Below are 13,716 nucleotides of genomic sequence, written 5' to 3'. Positions count from 1 at the left end.
TTGAAGCAGGCTTAATAAAACGTGTGGTAACAACTAGTGTAAGCAAATACTCTTCCTCTAGATTTTAAATTGTTAAAAATGAAACTGGAATAGTTCAGGTCTTGAACTTAACCTAATTCACCTCAGTGCATTGTAACCATCCTGTGGTGTTTTTAAAAATCCTTTTACCATCTCGTCACATTATTTTTTTTCGCATATGCGAACATTGTACGAAGGCCTAGCACAGTTGACTATAATGGTCGGGTCCTTACTCTTCTTCGTAGCCATCAAAACATCACACTCTAATCTTCTACTGGTTGTGTTATAAGAACTTATATTCTATTGACATTACCTACCCTGCCATTGAATCTGCTCCTGATTTCTACACTCCGAGGCTAACTGAGTAACAGATTAAATGTTAAATATTCGATTACACGTTAAAAATATATCTAGGTATATATGTATAGATAGATAGATAGATAGATAGATAGATAGATAAAATACGAAACATTTGAAATAAAAAAGGTAGGAGTCAAATGCCTCGCTGATAAACACCTTAAGTTGAATTTAGGTTTTCGAGCCGTTGTAACGTGAAAAAGTGACCCGGGTCTTTATTTTATGAAGAGAACTTACCCGGGCAGCTGTATAAAAATGACCCATGGTTGTTAAAAAACGACTCGGCTTCCGGGTCAAATTTCTACGGTATAGTTTTTCAAAATGAGGAATAATATTACATAATTATTGAATGTACAATAAGTTAATTCAACGATATATCATCAAGTGTATATGAAAACATGCATCAAGGCCAAAGCCGATTAGTACCAAACAAAAATACTATCTCGTTATCACGACATGAGTTATCTTGTTATTGCTAGATACATGTACGTTATCTCGTTATTACAAAATATTTTTTCACGTTATTACGAGTTAAGCTATTTCGTTATTACGAGTTATGTTATGTCGTTATTACGCGATACGTGTATACGGAAGCGTATAGGAGAAAGGCATAATTGCATAAAATCAACACAGCAAATGCATTATATATATAGGACTCAGAAACACAATTAACTGACGAAGGAATACCATTTTGACTCATGCCCTATCCGAACCTCGAACTCACGATCTACGGTACCAAATCGCCTAGCCAGAAATATACCACTACACATACTCTACATCCATAAAAAAAGATGTTTTGAAGTTGTAGTAAAAGACGGTCCGTACCCTGACATGATCATTGTGGCAAATTGTCTATGAGATAATGTGTGACACCTGGATCACAATGTATATTTATCACATGACTTTGGTGTTTTGCAGTGTAATAAATCCATGTCATAAATTTCCTTTATTACACTTATGATAACACTTTCCAATTGTGACGTCACAATCGAAGAACAATCAAATGACGTCACGTTAACAATAGATTGCGTCAGGAAATGGCAGGAAGAACGTCTGATTCAACAATTTTTATCTTATATAGATATCGTATCCCGTTTAATATACAGAATTTGAACTAAAATCCCTCAAGAGACTTATCACAAGATATGCAAAACCTTTTATATTGCTATAATTCAACTTGATAGATATTTGAGGAAACAATGTTATCTGTCATACGAGATCTATCGCTTGGTTCCTTGGTAATCGTAATTAGTATTCTCCACTCAGATCTCTGACTACCTTTTTCGTGACTATTTTTAACAACGGGACCTAACGATGAAATTTAAGAAAAAAGGTACAATGCACAACAAGGGACCAAGGGAAAACTGCATATGAATGAAAATAGCGGTAACAAACTTTTACTTTCAAAATCCAAGATGCCCCCCACATACACACCATCACACTCACAAATGGTCCATCGTAAACTAATTATCCTGCGCGATGCAATGAATTGAAAACTTTTGCTATTGTGCCTACATCGTGGATACACTGAACATCTTGTTAACATTTTGCGATCTCGCAACTAAATTAGCTGTCCATTAATGTAATTGAAATACATTAATTCGAACCTCGCTATATCGAAGTCAGCGAGACTGTGTAAAGTTTGCACTTATAATAAATTGTAGTTAACAAGTTTCAACTGTATTTTAAAAAACACCAGAAATCCTTTCAAGTTACATTTTCATTCACAAGAAACTCCTACACTTTAAAATTGCCTGGGGTATTTTTCTACGGTAGGTCACTTTTTCACGTGACGGAAAACCAAAAATATCGAGGCGGGTCATTTTTCTACAGGCATCCGGGTATGATTTCTATAGAAGAATAATGACCCGGGTACATTTTCCCTTGTAGAATAATGATCCCGGGTACTTTTACTACCCCGGGTAACTTTTTCACGTTACACTGTAATTCAATCTTCATGTTTTCATAGTTCTGTCATAAAGTTATTCACACAATTGTTCTTCTGTATTAAAAAAGTTCATATATTCTGCAAATCATACTTAGTTTAATTGTCGGCAAATATCCATTAAAATATTAATTCTTGAAATTCCAATATGTAAATTGAATCATAACCCAAAATGAAATTCAATGAAACTACGGCAAAACATGACCAAAAGAAAGATTTACAAGGAGACAGCTCAAAACAGTACATGCACAATGAGAATAAGACTTGGTGTTCCGAAAGAGTAAGCGTCGTAGCGAATTTTTATATGAATGCATGCTTTCAAGAAAGGGTCCCAAAGGCGAAATCCCGGTGGAAGGTCAGGAGGCAAAGTAAATTAAAAACAAAAGAAAGAAAACATATATCAATGGAACTCGAGTGTGTGCTTAATATTCATCATTGCTATGTCACTGGTTCATCATTCAGCATACCCATGGGTATACCACAGACTAACCGCACGCTCCTCTGTTTTACAAACTTATTTCATTTTTTAACTAAGTCGTTCAAAGGAGCGATACACAACTTAAAAGCCAATACAACGTACCGTTATGCGACCTTCGATTTTGCCATTAAATGTTCCGGTGGTGTAGAGAACGAAATCGATTGAAACAAGTGTCCAATGCGATGTGCAAACGTGACCTAGTTTTCCTTTCCTCGATAGCAACATTCATGCTTCTCCAATCTATGGTGATTACAAACTGTAGTTAGATATTTATGTGGGACTGTCAATATCAAGATTGTTAGGTATCGTCAGTTAAAAGATAATCTTGCAACACAGATTGAAGAGATTGAGATTCTTCTTCATGTCTAGCTTGGATACATTATGCATTTGACGAGTTCGGTTTTCATAAAATTATCATGCTAGTTAGTTTCCCCATTAAAAGCCGTTTTTACACGAATTCTCCTACTTTTTTCAAGGATCAGAAATCGTAAAGTTCGATAGATCAAGTGAAAAGATGGACAAAAGATTTGTACAGGGATCCTATATTCCAAACAGGCGTCTTATTCTTTGGAAACAACATCCTTGACGTCAACCAATTTTTTGACATATTCTCAATAGGATAGCAACAAAGAAACCATTGTCATCTATCGAGCAACATTCAAATAATCAGCCAATCACACGACAGAATTTTGCATGACCATTTTTATAAGTTGCTGTCCAAGGTATTCAATATATTCAAACATGTCCTAAAAATGAAAGTCAATTTTATCACATCAATAACAATTACCTACATAAGACAGCATTATTGCATTTGATGTTTTAAGTTGGAATAATCATGATTCTGCTAAAAACCTTGCAGACAAAGTCGGAAGTGTCCTTTCAAACTGTATCAAGGTAAAATGGGCACAGAAGTCATCATATTACAATTGTGAACAGCAGTTATTTTTTTAAACTTCATCATAATCATAGAACTGGCAGGAAAGATGTCAAAGTACTTTAATTTATAAGGAATCTTGTTTAAAATGCTAAATTTCCAAAACGTAGGTGAAGTTTCCCCCCCAATTCTGCATGAACAGAAGTATTACTGGTCCTTATTGGAAATTTTTTCAAAATTTGCTGCCAGTTTTGAAGCACAATTGTAAGCTTGCTTTTTCTTTTTTGGTCTTTTGTTCACTGCTGCATATACTAATTACCTCTGCTGTCAGTAACCAATGTGATGGTCTTGTTTTGAAATTCAATACTGTTGGTGCTATATTTGGAACCTCAACCATTTCACCTGCCAGGAACACAAATACCCCTTTTGGCAATGAAGTTGGGAACATTTCAGTGTTAAAGACATTGTTAAGAGTTGAACTCATAAATCATGGAATAAATCCCACTGGAAATAGCTTTACCACTTTGTAAAAAAATTTATGAACATTTTGGGAGTTTATTGACGATTACTAATACAATTTGTTATTTCAGTTAAATGACCATTATTCTAGAACAAATACATGTATACTGGTCATGGATTAAATGAGCTATGACAAAACTATAAAGGAATGACAACCAAGTTGCCAGGGTAACGCATGTCTTGACCATGAAATGGTGGGGGTATACAAATCTTTTTACTGTAATGGCCCTTTAAATAAACGTTTTTAGATGTGGCAAGAAATACTGATACTATAAAACATAAAAAGAAGAGTTTTGTTTTGTTGTTTCTTTATTTGACGGGCATTTAAAGTTCCTTCATTTCTCTAAGACGACGGACAGCACTCCTGACGGTAGCAGCAGCATTGGTACTGAAAGAAAAACACAAAAGAATATAAAACAGAACGATCACATAAGACAGCATGATGTATACAGGTTAATTATGGATTCAACATCTCATTGGAATAATATAATAATCATTCTATTGTGAAATGTCAACTAGAAATACCAGTCGATAACATTATTGTAACTGTATATACATTGTAAATGTTGACTAATCCATGCAGTTCATCACTAAGAATAAGAAAGCAAATAATATTTGAGTCAACATAGCTACATCCTGGTGATCAGAATATTGGTGTTTTTACCAACAAAATAGATCATGTATAGCTATCAAAGTCATAATAATGACTTGATATATTATAAAGATTGCAAATTATAACTGGAGCAGGATCTCACCAGAAAATTATTTTCTGATCAGTGGGTATTTTTAAGTGTTTTTTTACCTAACTTATCAGCCCTTCGAAAAATTCTGAGCACAGAAAAAATAAAGAGACAATTTGGTTCTCGAAAAGTCATAAGAATATGTTATCTTTTTGAGCCTTACACACTTGACAACTGGACAATTCAATCTAGTCTTTACTATTTACCTCCTGCAACAACCTTTACGTATTTAGGCTAGTGTCATTCTTGCACGATCATTTTATACTATATCTAAGACATCAATTAAGTGGATAATAATCACCTGTATACCCAGGCACCACCAGCAACTGTCTTCCTGCAACGTCTGCATGACCAGATACCAACAGCCTTCCTCTTCATGGATTCCTAAGGTCAGAAAAAAAAGAATCCATAAAAAAAATGCTGAATACACAAATCCTAATAATAATCTTATAACAGAATTTTTTGCAGAAATTCACTGACTGTAATAATAGTCACCAATAGGCACATTTTGTAGATACCGAGAGAGATTTGGACACTGACCTACAGCTAAATTTCATGTGGTTCTAACAGAATATAATATATCCACACGATGTAAACTGCATGACACAGCTGTTTTGTCCTTCTTGGACTCTTCAATAATGTCAAGGGCCAAAATTTTGAAACCTCTTTCTTCTTGGATGTTTATGCTCCTTTAAAACCTGGAGACAACTGCCCGAAACCTAAATTAAGTTTAGAAATTTTCTTATTATACGTAATAATTTCAAAAGCACAACAAATACACGTGCATAATCTGACAGATGCTACTATCCAAATAAATATAAACAAGGCATGCAAGTTACAGCAAACTTTAGAGGACTAAACATTTCTACTACCAGCATTTTTTTTATTTATATCATTATTTCACAGAAACTCACAATATTAACATCTAGCCTCACCTGACCAGTGCTTAAACACAAAATAAGATTTTTTTTGCTGTCGAAATACTTGTCAGTGATAGAAAAATTAGTCACCGTAGTTGTTATGCTTTTTGGAAGCATGATTAACCCCATTGGTTCACCTGGACATTTAAGTCAATAATACAAAACTTTACATTGCCTTAGAAGGAAAATATTTCCCCTGATGAGCCTCATCCCACATATACAGCTTCAAATTCCATAGGGGGTGGGGACTGAGATCAGTTGTTAATCTCTTGATGTCCAACAAGACCCACCATTTACACAAAATTGGTTCCCCTATCCCTAAGGAGGTTTCAGACCAAATTTTATTCAAATCTGCTCAGTCATTCATGAAAAGTTGCAATATATAGTAAAAGTTGACAGGCGTTGGACACCGTGATATTTCTATACATTCAGGATCTATGGAGTAAAATGTGGACAAAATTTAGCTTTGTACTGTATTATGTACAGATGTCAAATCCACTTAGGATGCAATACTTTTCTTTTGATTAAAATGTTAGACAATAATCATTTCAAAATAAGAAAAACATGCAAACTTCCCTGGAATCTGAATTTAATTTGACAGTTGTCATTCACTGAAGGTAGACTTGGCAGCCGTCTGTTTGAATATTTGAATTGCCACAGCATTTTTTGAGAGCTTTCTTATTAGAAGTTCAAAATTCCTACATCGCAAAATCACCACGATGAGTACTGAAATCACTAGTTTTGAGGAATAAGAACCGAAAATAAAGTAAGTGTTAGAGCACTGTTTCCGTTCGAATAATGGTCAGATTTGTCTAGATCTATGCCATCTAACAATACCACTTGTAGAAGTTATGATATGTTTACCTTGCCGCAGAATTGGCATGTGTATTTGCAATGCTGAGAGATTTCCATCTTTTTGACGGTCTTCCTCAGTGAGGCACCATAACGTGTACCATACTTCCCGCAAATTCCAACCTTCTTGGTTCTCTTGGCCTGCAATATAAAGCAATACATCAGAACTTTCAATCAGAACAAGGACGTTAAGCTCAAAAAAAAAAAAAAACTTTCAATCAGACCCATCAAATACGAGCGAACATACAGCAACGTTTTGACATTTGCGTCCGTTTTTTTTATGTTTCATTGCAAGTGAAAGTAAGGACTCACTTTATGTACACAGGATTAATTTACGAACTGCTACAGGTGAGAGTAAAGGTCTCAACATTATTCATTAACACAAAGTAAATGATCGTCTTTATCAACTTATCCGTAGTGTAGAACTGATCTGAGTAGGGTACGTAACCCACTCAAAGTCAACTCAATTTTCAACCGACTTTTACGCGACATTTTGTTGTCAGAACTACATATCCTTAAAACAAAGAACACAGTTCTACTTTCAAGGCGATAAAATGTACACAATCTTTATTGAATTCAGTGATGTTGATGGATTTTATAACGCTCATACCATTTTCAATGCCTGTTTATTTTCTTGCAGGAAGTGGAAAGGAAGGCTTAAAAGTAGACACCGCGGATAATGATAATCCGGAACGAAAAAAAAATTTAAAAAATAATAACTTGCAAAACATAGCACAATTACTTCGGATGATTTATCTTTAATCAATCAACAATATTATAAGATCATTATTGGAAACTAAGTTCAATCTGGAGGAAATAAAATGTAATCAACTGACAACTTCCGGTTTGACCAATCCACGCATATGTCACTTCCTACTTTTGATTGCACAAGCAATGTAAAGTGGTCAATTTCAGACAGCAAGGTGGGTTATGAGTTGCTATCGATTTTGAAACTAGTTATGTTGACTTTGTCATGATATGTTTACCAGCATATGATTGTTCATAAATTGTTTGGATTTTGATGTTATTGGTGAAGAAGTTCAGAAACACGTGGTAACTGATCCGGAATTTGTCACAAAAATTAAGTTATAAATGTATATCTGTATAAGAACAGAAGCTGACCTACACTCGAACTTAAGATTGTGGGATTTGGAACAAAAACTTTTTATTCATTTTTGTACTGCATTTGACGGTCATAAAAATGTCATACGAATGTAGCTATTCATATTTCCATATCCTATTTTATATAAAGGAACATGTCTGGAATCACCTCTCTCTTCATTAAACAACAAATCAGTTTTATTTCATTTACTCATTTCAGTTGCCAAGAGATGTCGCTTTACACTTGTATTACTTGCCGTGTTGGCTTTGCTGAAGTTGAATTACAGCGGAGCCACTACAAAACGGACTGGCATCGTTACAATCTAAAACGAAAAGTCGCAGAACTACCCCCAGTTACTGCTGATACGTTTCAACAAAAAGTCCTCGCCCAGAGAGCAAAGGTAAGATATTTCGTTTCTGTAGGATTTTCTACATTTCATTTTTAGTAAAAGTGATCTTACTCCATTTTCATAAATCTCAAAAAAATATCTTGATCAACTCGAAGACATATGTTTAAAATATATCTTAAAAGTTTTTTATAGTATGCCTTTATACGGTTAATGGAGGCTTGTCAGAAAGAAAAATATCAGGGTTGATAATAAGGTCCAAACAACAACCCTGGTTCAACTGGTTAAATGATCAACGAAAACTACCCTATTCCGCTTTTAATATATTTCAGAAGAATGATTTCTTGCATGCGAGGTATAATTGATTTTTTTAATCTCCAGCACCATTACTTATCACAGGTTGCAGAGGAGCAAGAAGACCAATTTTCTCAGTGTGTTTTGTGTAACAAGCACTTCAACACCAAGAATGCATATGAAAATCATCTTAAGTCCAGGAAGCATAAAGAAGCAGTCACAAAACAGACAGCTAAACTGAAAGATGAAGTTGTAAGAAATAATGAAAAAAATTCAGAAAAAAATGTACCAACAGATCTTACTGGAAATGAGAAAAGATTGATGAAGGACTGTGAGAACATGGCACGTAAAACAAAGCTTTCGCTTTCCCAGTCATTGGCAAAGACAGAGGCATCTGCATTGAAAAAGAGTAAACCAGGGAATGACATGGAGATCTCGGATGATGAAGGTTTGTTGTTAAGGACCATTTACACATATATCTGTCGTTATTTATTTGGTTGGATTTACCCATACAATATTGTATATTTTATGGAGAAATATTGTGGAACAGTTCTAAGTAGAGTTGCATTCTGTAAACTGGCCTCAAAACAATTCATATTTGAACACACCGTTTTTTTTCCGTAGTCAAACATGTAGAAACATTGTCCTACTAAAGGACCATCTCGGCTGTGTAATGCCAGATACCTTCCACAGATTATAACCTAATTTTGCAGGAAAATGGCATTAAACTCTGATTGTATTTTCTGTTTGAACCACTCTGCTTAAACAGACACATATCAACCATATCACTGCAGTAATGAGTAAACCTGTCTGTAAAATCAGCTTTCAGTTTTATACTGCTGCATCATATACATATGTGCTCACTTTAAGGCAGCAGTACTACAATAACTGTTGTATATGACTGCCAGGTATGCTGACATAGAGGTTCTGTAGGGTGAATATTTCATGCTGTATGCAGAGAAATTGTCAATGCAGGTTTAGTTTCCTCATTTTTGCCCTTTTTCTGTTAAGGCAAAAGTAGAAGATGGACGAATGTTTTATACTACAGCTGAAATGGAAGTTTGTATGCAGGGCTCTCACACCCCATTTTGGGCCCGGGGCCCTTAGAATTGGGAAAAATAATGGTGTTTTCCTTAGAATTGGGAAAACTTGGGGTCTAAATTGGGAAAAAAAGATACTATTTTGCATTGGGAATGTATTCGGCCCAAATCTGGCAGATCGAGAGCCCTGGTATGTAAGGGTGATATTGACCATGGGCACAAACGAGCTCTTTCATCTGAGGGTGATAAAATCTCTGGACAAATGTTTCCCCAAATGTAGTAGTTTGTGACAAATGATGGCATATATTTTTTGTTCAATCATACACCCTTTGCTTAAAAGAGAGTATACCAAAGCAGAGATAGAGAAATCTACTGTTTTAAGAAGACTGTTAACACATCTGCTTATTCTTGATTTGGGTTTGTTACAGGTTCTGATGCAGAGTCTTGTGAAAGCTGGGATGAAAGTACTTTGGCATTAGAGGAATGCCTCTTCTGTTCTCATGTGAGCAAGACCCTCGAAGATAATACCAAACACATGACATCAAAACACAGCTTCTTTATCCCAGACGCTGAGTTCCTAGTTGACTTAGAAGGTCTCATAACTTACCTAGGTATGTATTGTAAACATTTTTTCCTTGATTGCAAAGTTATTCTAAAGCAGATGTCGTATACTTTCATTCATTAATTTTCATTCTAACTAATATTTAGGGGTTTGATGAAACCCTGTTTGTTCAAATGAATGACCTTGACCTTATATGGCCCAGGCAACTAAAATAAGGCCTGTAGCATGCTGGGATGAAGGACTAACTGAATGACCTTGACCCACTTTAAAGGTCAAATAAATATGTTAAAATCTTTAAACAACTTCTTCTCAATAACCAAAAGGCTCAGATTGCTGATATTGTGCCTGTGGCATGCTGGGATGAAGGGCTAGGATTTTATTAATGTATACAGTAGATATTTAAACAAGTACCAGCTGAATTACAGTATACATGTTGTTATGATACGTTGCTGAAAATCATGGTTTTTTTTAATCTACAGGGGAGAAGGTTGGAAGTGGTCATGTTTGTTTATGGTGCAACTACAAGGGCAAGACCTTCCACTCTTTACAGGCTGTGCAGAAACACATGCTAGATAAAGGTCATTGTAAACTGCTACATGAGGGTGATGCTGTGTATGAGTTTACAGACTTCTATGATTACAGGTAAATAGAGTGTTAATTGGGGTCTAAGCTGTGTACATGTAAAACAGATTTCTATTATCACTACTCAGGGTCAAGGCTGTGTACATGTATACAGACTCCTATAATTACTACTGTGGGTCAAGGCTATGTACAGGTATACAGACTTCTACAATTACATGAGGTCAAGGCTACATGTATGTAAAAGTATAAAGTCTTTTATGATTATGATGGATAAATATTCATGTACAAATTTACTGACTTCTATGATTACATGTGCATAGACTAGGACTTTGGGTCAAGGTCAGACTTCTCAAATTACAGGTATTGAAATATCATAATTCTAATGACTTTCCTTTTCCTTCCAGTAAATTTGCTCTTGGGTAGAAATAATTTCTTGAGTTATAATTTGTTGATGTATTTATACAGGAAAAGTTACCCAGATTACCAGGAGGAAGAGTTTGATGAAGGATCAGAGGATGAAGGCAGAGGACTGGAGGATGTCGAAATGGAAGAGGATGCAGAAGATGAGGAGGAGGAAGTGGAACAGAAAGTTCTGGCTTCAGACAATTATGAACTGGTGTTGCCATCAGGTAGGAGAATATGTCACTATTGAGATTATCTGTGAATCCAGTGGTAATTATGACAACAGGTCTGCATATATAGTGTGCTGTTTACACTTTATAAAGTTCCAATTATTTTTTTCAAAGTTCATTCAGATCTATTTTAGTTTCATTTTATTTAATTACAAATTGCAGTCTCTGAGAAAAAAAAGTCAAGGAAGTGTCATTATACTCGCATGATTTCTCAGGTGTCAAGTAGCTTTACTAAGTTGAATCATTATGAAAATACCAGAGTGTCATTGGGTGAATTGTGTCTATTATAAAACTCTCTTACATGTTAAGGAGCGACCATAGGACATCGATCCCTGCAAAAGTATTACAGACAAAACCTGCCCCAGCGTGAATCTTCCCGAACCAAAGCCCTGCTACCTAACATGCTGGCTCACTACAAAGCACTAGGCTGGACTGGAGCAAAAGGTAATAGTTCAACTTAATACCATACTGCTTAACATCATGTTTCGGTTAATAACATATTGCTAAATATCATGTTTTGGTAAATATAATATTGCTTAATATTTGTTTTTGTGGATATCATACTGCTCAATATAATATTTTGGTTAATATCACCTTGTTTAATGTCATAATATGCTTAATATCAACTTGCTTAATAGCATGTTTTCTTAAAACACAAAATCTGAATGATGCTAATATGTAGGAGACAGATAGGAATTCAAATATATCCTGAGTAGATAGTCTATATAAAGAAGCTGATAGAACTTATTACAAGGAATCATTAGCCTTCTCCTGAAGCTGATATTTGTGGTGGAATTTTAGGACTGATTTGATTTAAGTACAATTCCTATTTTTCAATTGAATAACATTTTAATTTCTTCTCCAGGAGCTGTTGCCCAGAAACGTGTGAAAGACCTTGCATTCATGCAGAGACTAAAATTTCATCAGCATATGCGACTTGGTATAAAAGCAAATAAGCTGCAGCATCATTTCAGGAGTCAAAACCCAATATAAGGCCAAGGACTCTATAATGTCTTCAGTGGCATTTACATGTCGTTTAATTATTTCAGATTGTGTTGCTGTAATGTGGGTTTTGGGATAATTATTTATTGTATAGTTGGTAATATTTACCATTGTCTAGGCATTTACAAAATTTATTCACAGTGAACAACCATGAAATATCAGCCCAGAGAAAGTAAACAACTATACAGTGATTTTATTGCTAATATGTTATCTGGTTCCATTAATATATACTGCAAGACTTGTAACAAAATTTGATGTTAATGCAATATAATACTATCATGGATCTGGACCAAATGGATCTGTCAAAGCATATTTGGTTGACAAGTCATGTTGATACATTGTAAAACAAAATAATTTTTGTTAATGTAATTATCTGATTAGGTCAGGTTACAGTGACACAACTTTAGCTAACTAGAGGGCAGACACTTTTCACCACAGTGGTACAACAGAAATAAAGCCTTTCATTCTTGGAAGCATGCTCTTCGGCCAAACAAAAAATATTTCCTGTTTCCAGTTATGTACCTCCCCAATATATTGTGCCTACCCAAAACATTTTGAAGGCAGTAACCAAATTGTTTGTGAAAATAAAAAAAAAATCCAAACTTAAATAAATTTTTCCATTGTGTTACAAGAAACACATGTATTTATTTTTGGTTTGGCCTTACATAAACTCCATGATCAGCTGGAGATGCTCAAAATTACAGTTGTGATTTTCTGAATTTTTAACAGTTGAAATTACTAAAGAAATTTGTCAGGATTGATTTTGAATGTAGTGACAGCATCAAGTTACATTTGTTATGAGAATTTCTATGTTAAGGGGGAAAATTGCACTATTCAGAATAATTGTTATTATAGTAAAATGGAAATCTTATATCTTGATAAAACATACTAGTCAGATAATACATGATATTTGAACATTAGAAACAGGATCACAGAATTCTGTTGGATTAGACAGGATGTCAGAAGACACAGGTTTGATTAAATAGTATTTAATAGGAATGGGATAACATGATGAATTGGGATGTAAAAACACTAAGAGTTCTGTCTAGAGAGGTTTCATTTTGCAGATGTTTGTGTGATTTTTTATTTCAATCAGTTTGCTGGCATAAGAGAGCCAGGTCATGTTGATAGAGTGCTTCGCTGCAATTTTGTGTATCAGTAAAGCTTGACTATGTAACATGTCACGAGGCTGATACTATTCAGAAAATGTTTATATAAAGGACTTCCACATCTTAACTGAAATGAGAATGTGATAAATAAAGATGTGATATATATAATAAAATGTATCATGTTTTGCTTTTAGATACTCTGTACTGTACATGTTCACCTAAGGATATTTTCTTCCTCGCAGCAAAATGTTGTTTTTTTTGACCAAAGAAGACGGCAGTACATTTCAATTTCAATATGAAAATTTAGCTCATTTAATACTTTTCTCCTAATCACATAAGAGAGA

At 34.7% G+C, this 13,716-nt stretch overlaps 2 protein-coding genes across 2 annotated transcripts; one reads left to right on the top strand and one right to left on the bottom strand.

The window, feature by feature from the left end:
• Nucleotides 1-4,482: 4,482 nt before the first annotated feature.
• LOC132560516 (large ribosomal subunit protein eL43) lies at nt 4,483-7,356 on the bottom strand. The gene is made up of 4 exons (XM_060225184.1): nt 7,314-7,356; nt 6,716-6,844; nt 5,233-5,315; nt 4,483-4,579 (listed from the first exon to the last, which is right to left on the bottom strand). Exons 1-4 carry the CDS (start codon nt 7,314-7,316, stop codon nt 4,516-4,518), a joined length of 279 nt encoding a protein of 92 aa, XP_060081167.1. The 5' UTR covers nt 7,317-7,356; the 3' UTR covers nt 4,483-4,515.
• A 258-nt stretch (nt 7,357-7,614) lies between these two features.
• LOC132560506 (cytoplasmic 60S subunit biogenesis factor ZNF622-like) lies at nt 7,615-13,526 on the top strand. The gene is made up of 8 exons (XM_060225171.1): nt 7,615-7,626; nt 8,025-8,205; nt 8,551-8,893; nt 9,914-10,096; nt 10,527-10,689; nt 11,095-11,258; nt 11,571-11,705; nt 12,127-13,526. The coding sequence occupies exons 2-8, from the start codon at nt 8,035-8,037 to the stop codon at nt 12,252-12,254; spliced, it is 1,287 nt and encodes a 428-aa protein (XP_060081154.1). The 5' UTR covers nt 7,615-7,626; nt 8,025-8,034; the 3' UTR covers nt 12,255-13,526.
• The last annotated feature ends 190 nt before the right edge of the window (nt 13,527-13,716 follow it).

Source organism: Ylistrum balloti, unplaced genomic scaffold, assembly GCF_031769215.1.
Source record: "Ylistrum balloti isolate Yb309-2 unplaced genomic scaffold, AGI_CSIRO_Ybal_v1 Utg371072, whole genome shotgun sequence".
In the NCBI taxonomy this organism is placed as follows: Eukaryota; Metazoa; Mollusca; class Bivalvia; order Pectinida; family Pectinidae; genus Ylistrum; species Ylistrum balloti.
The sequence above is the reverse complement of the archived record's forward strand: the minus strand, read 5'-3'. Positions and strand labels throughout refer to the sequence as shown.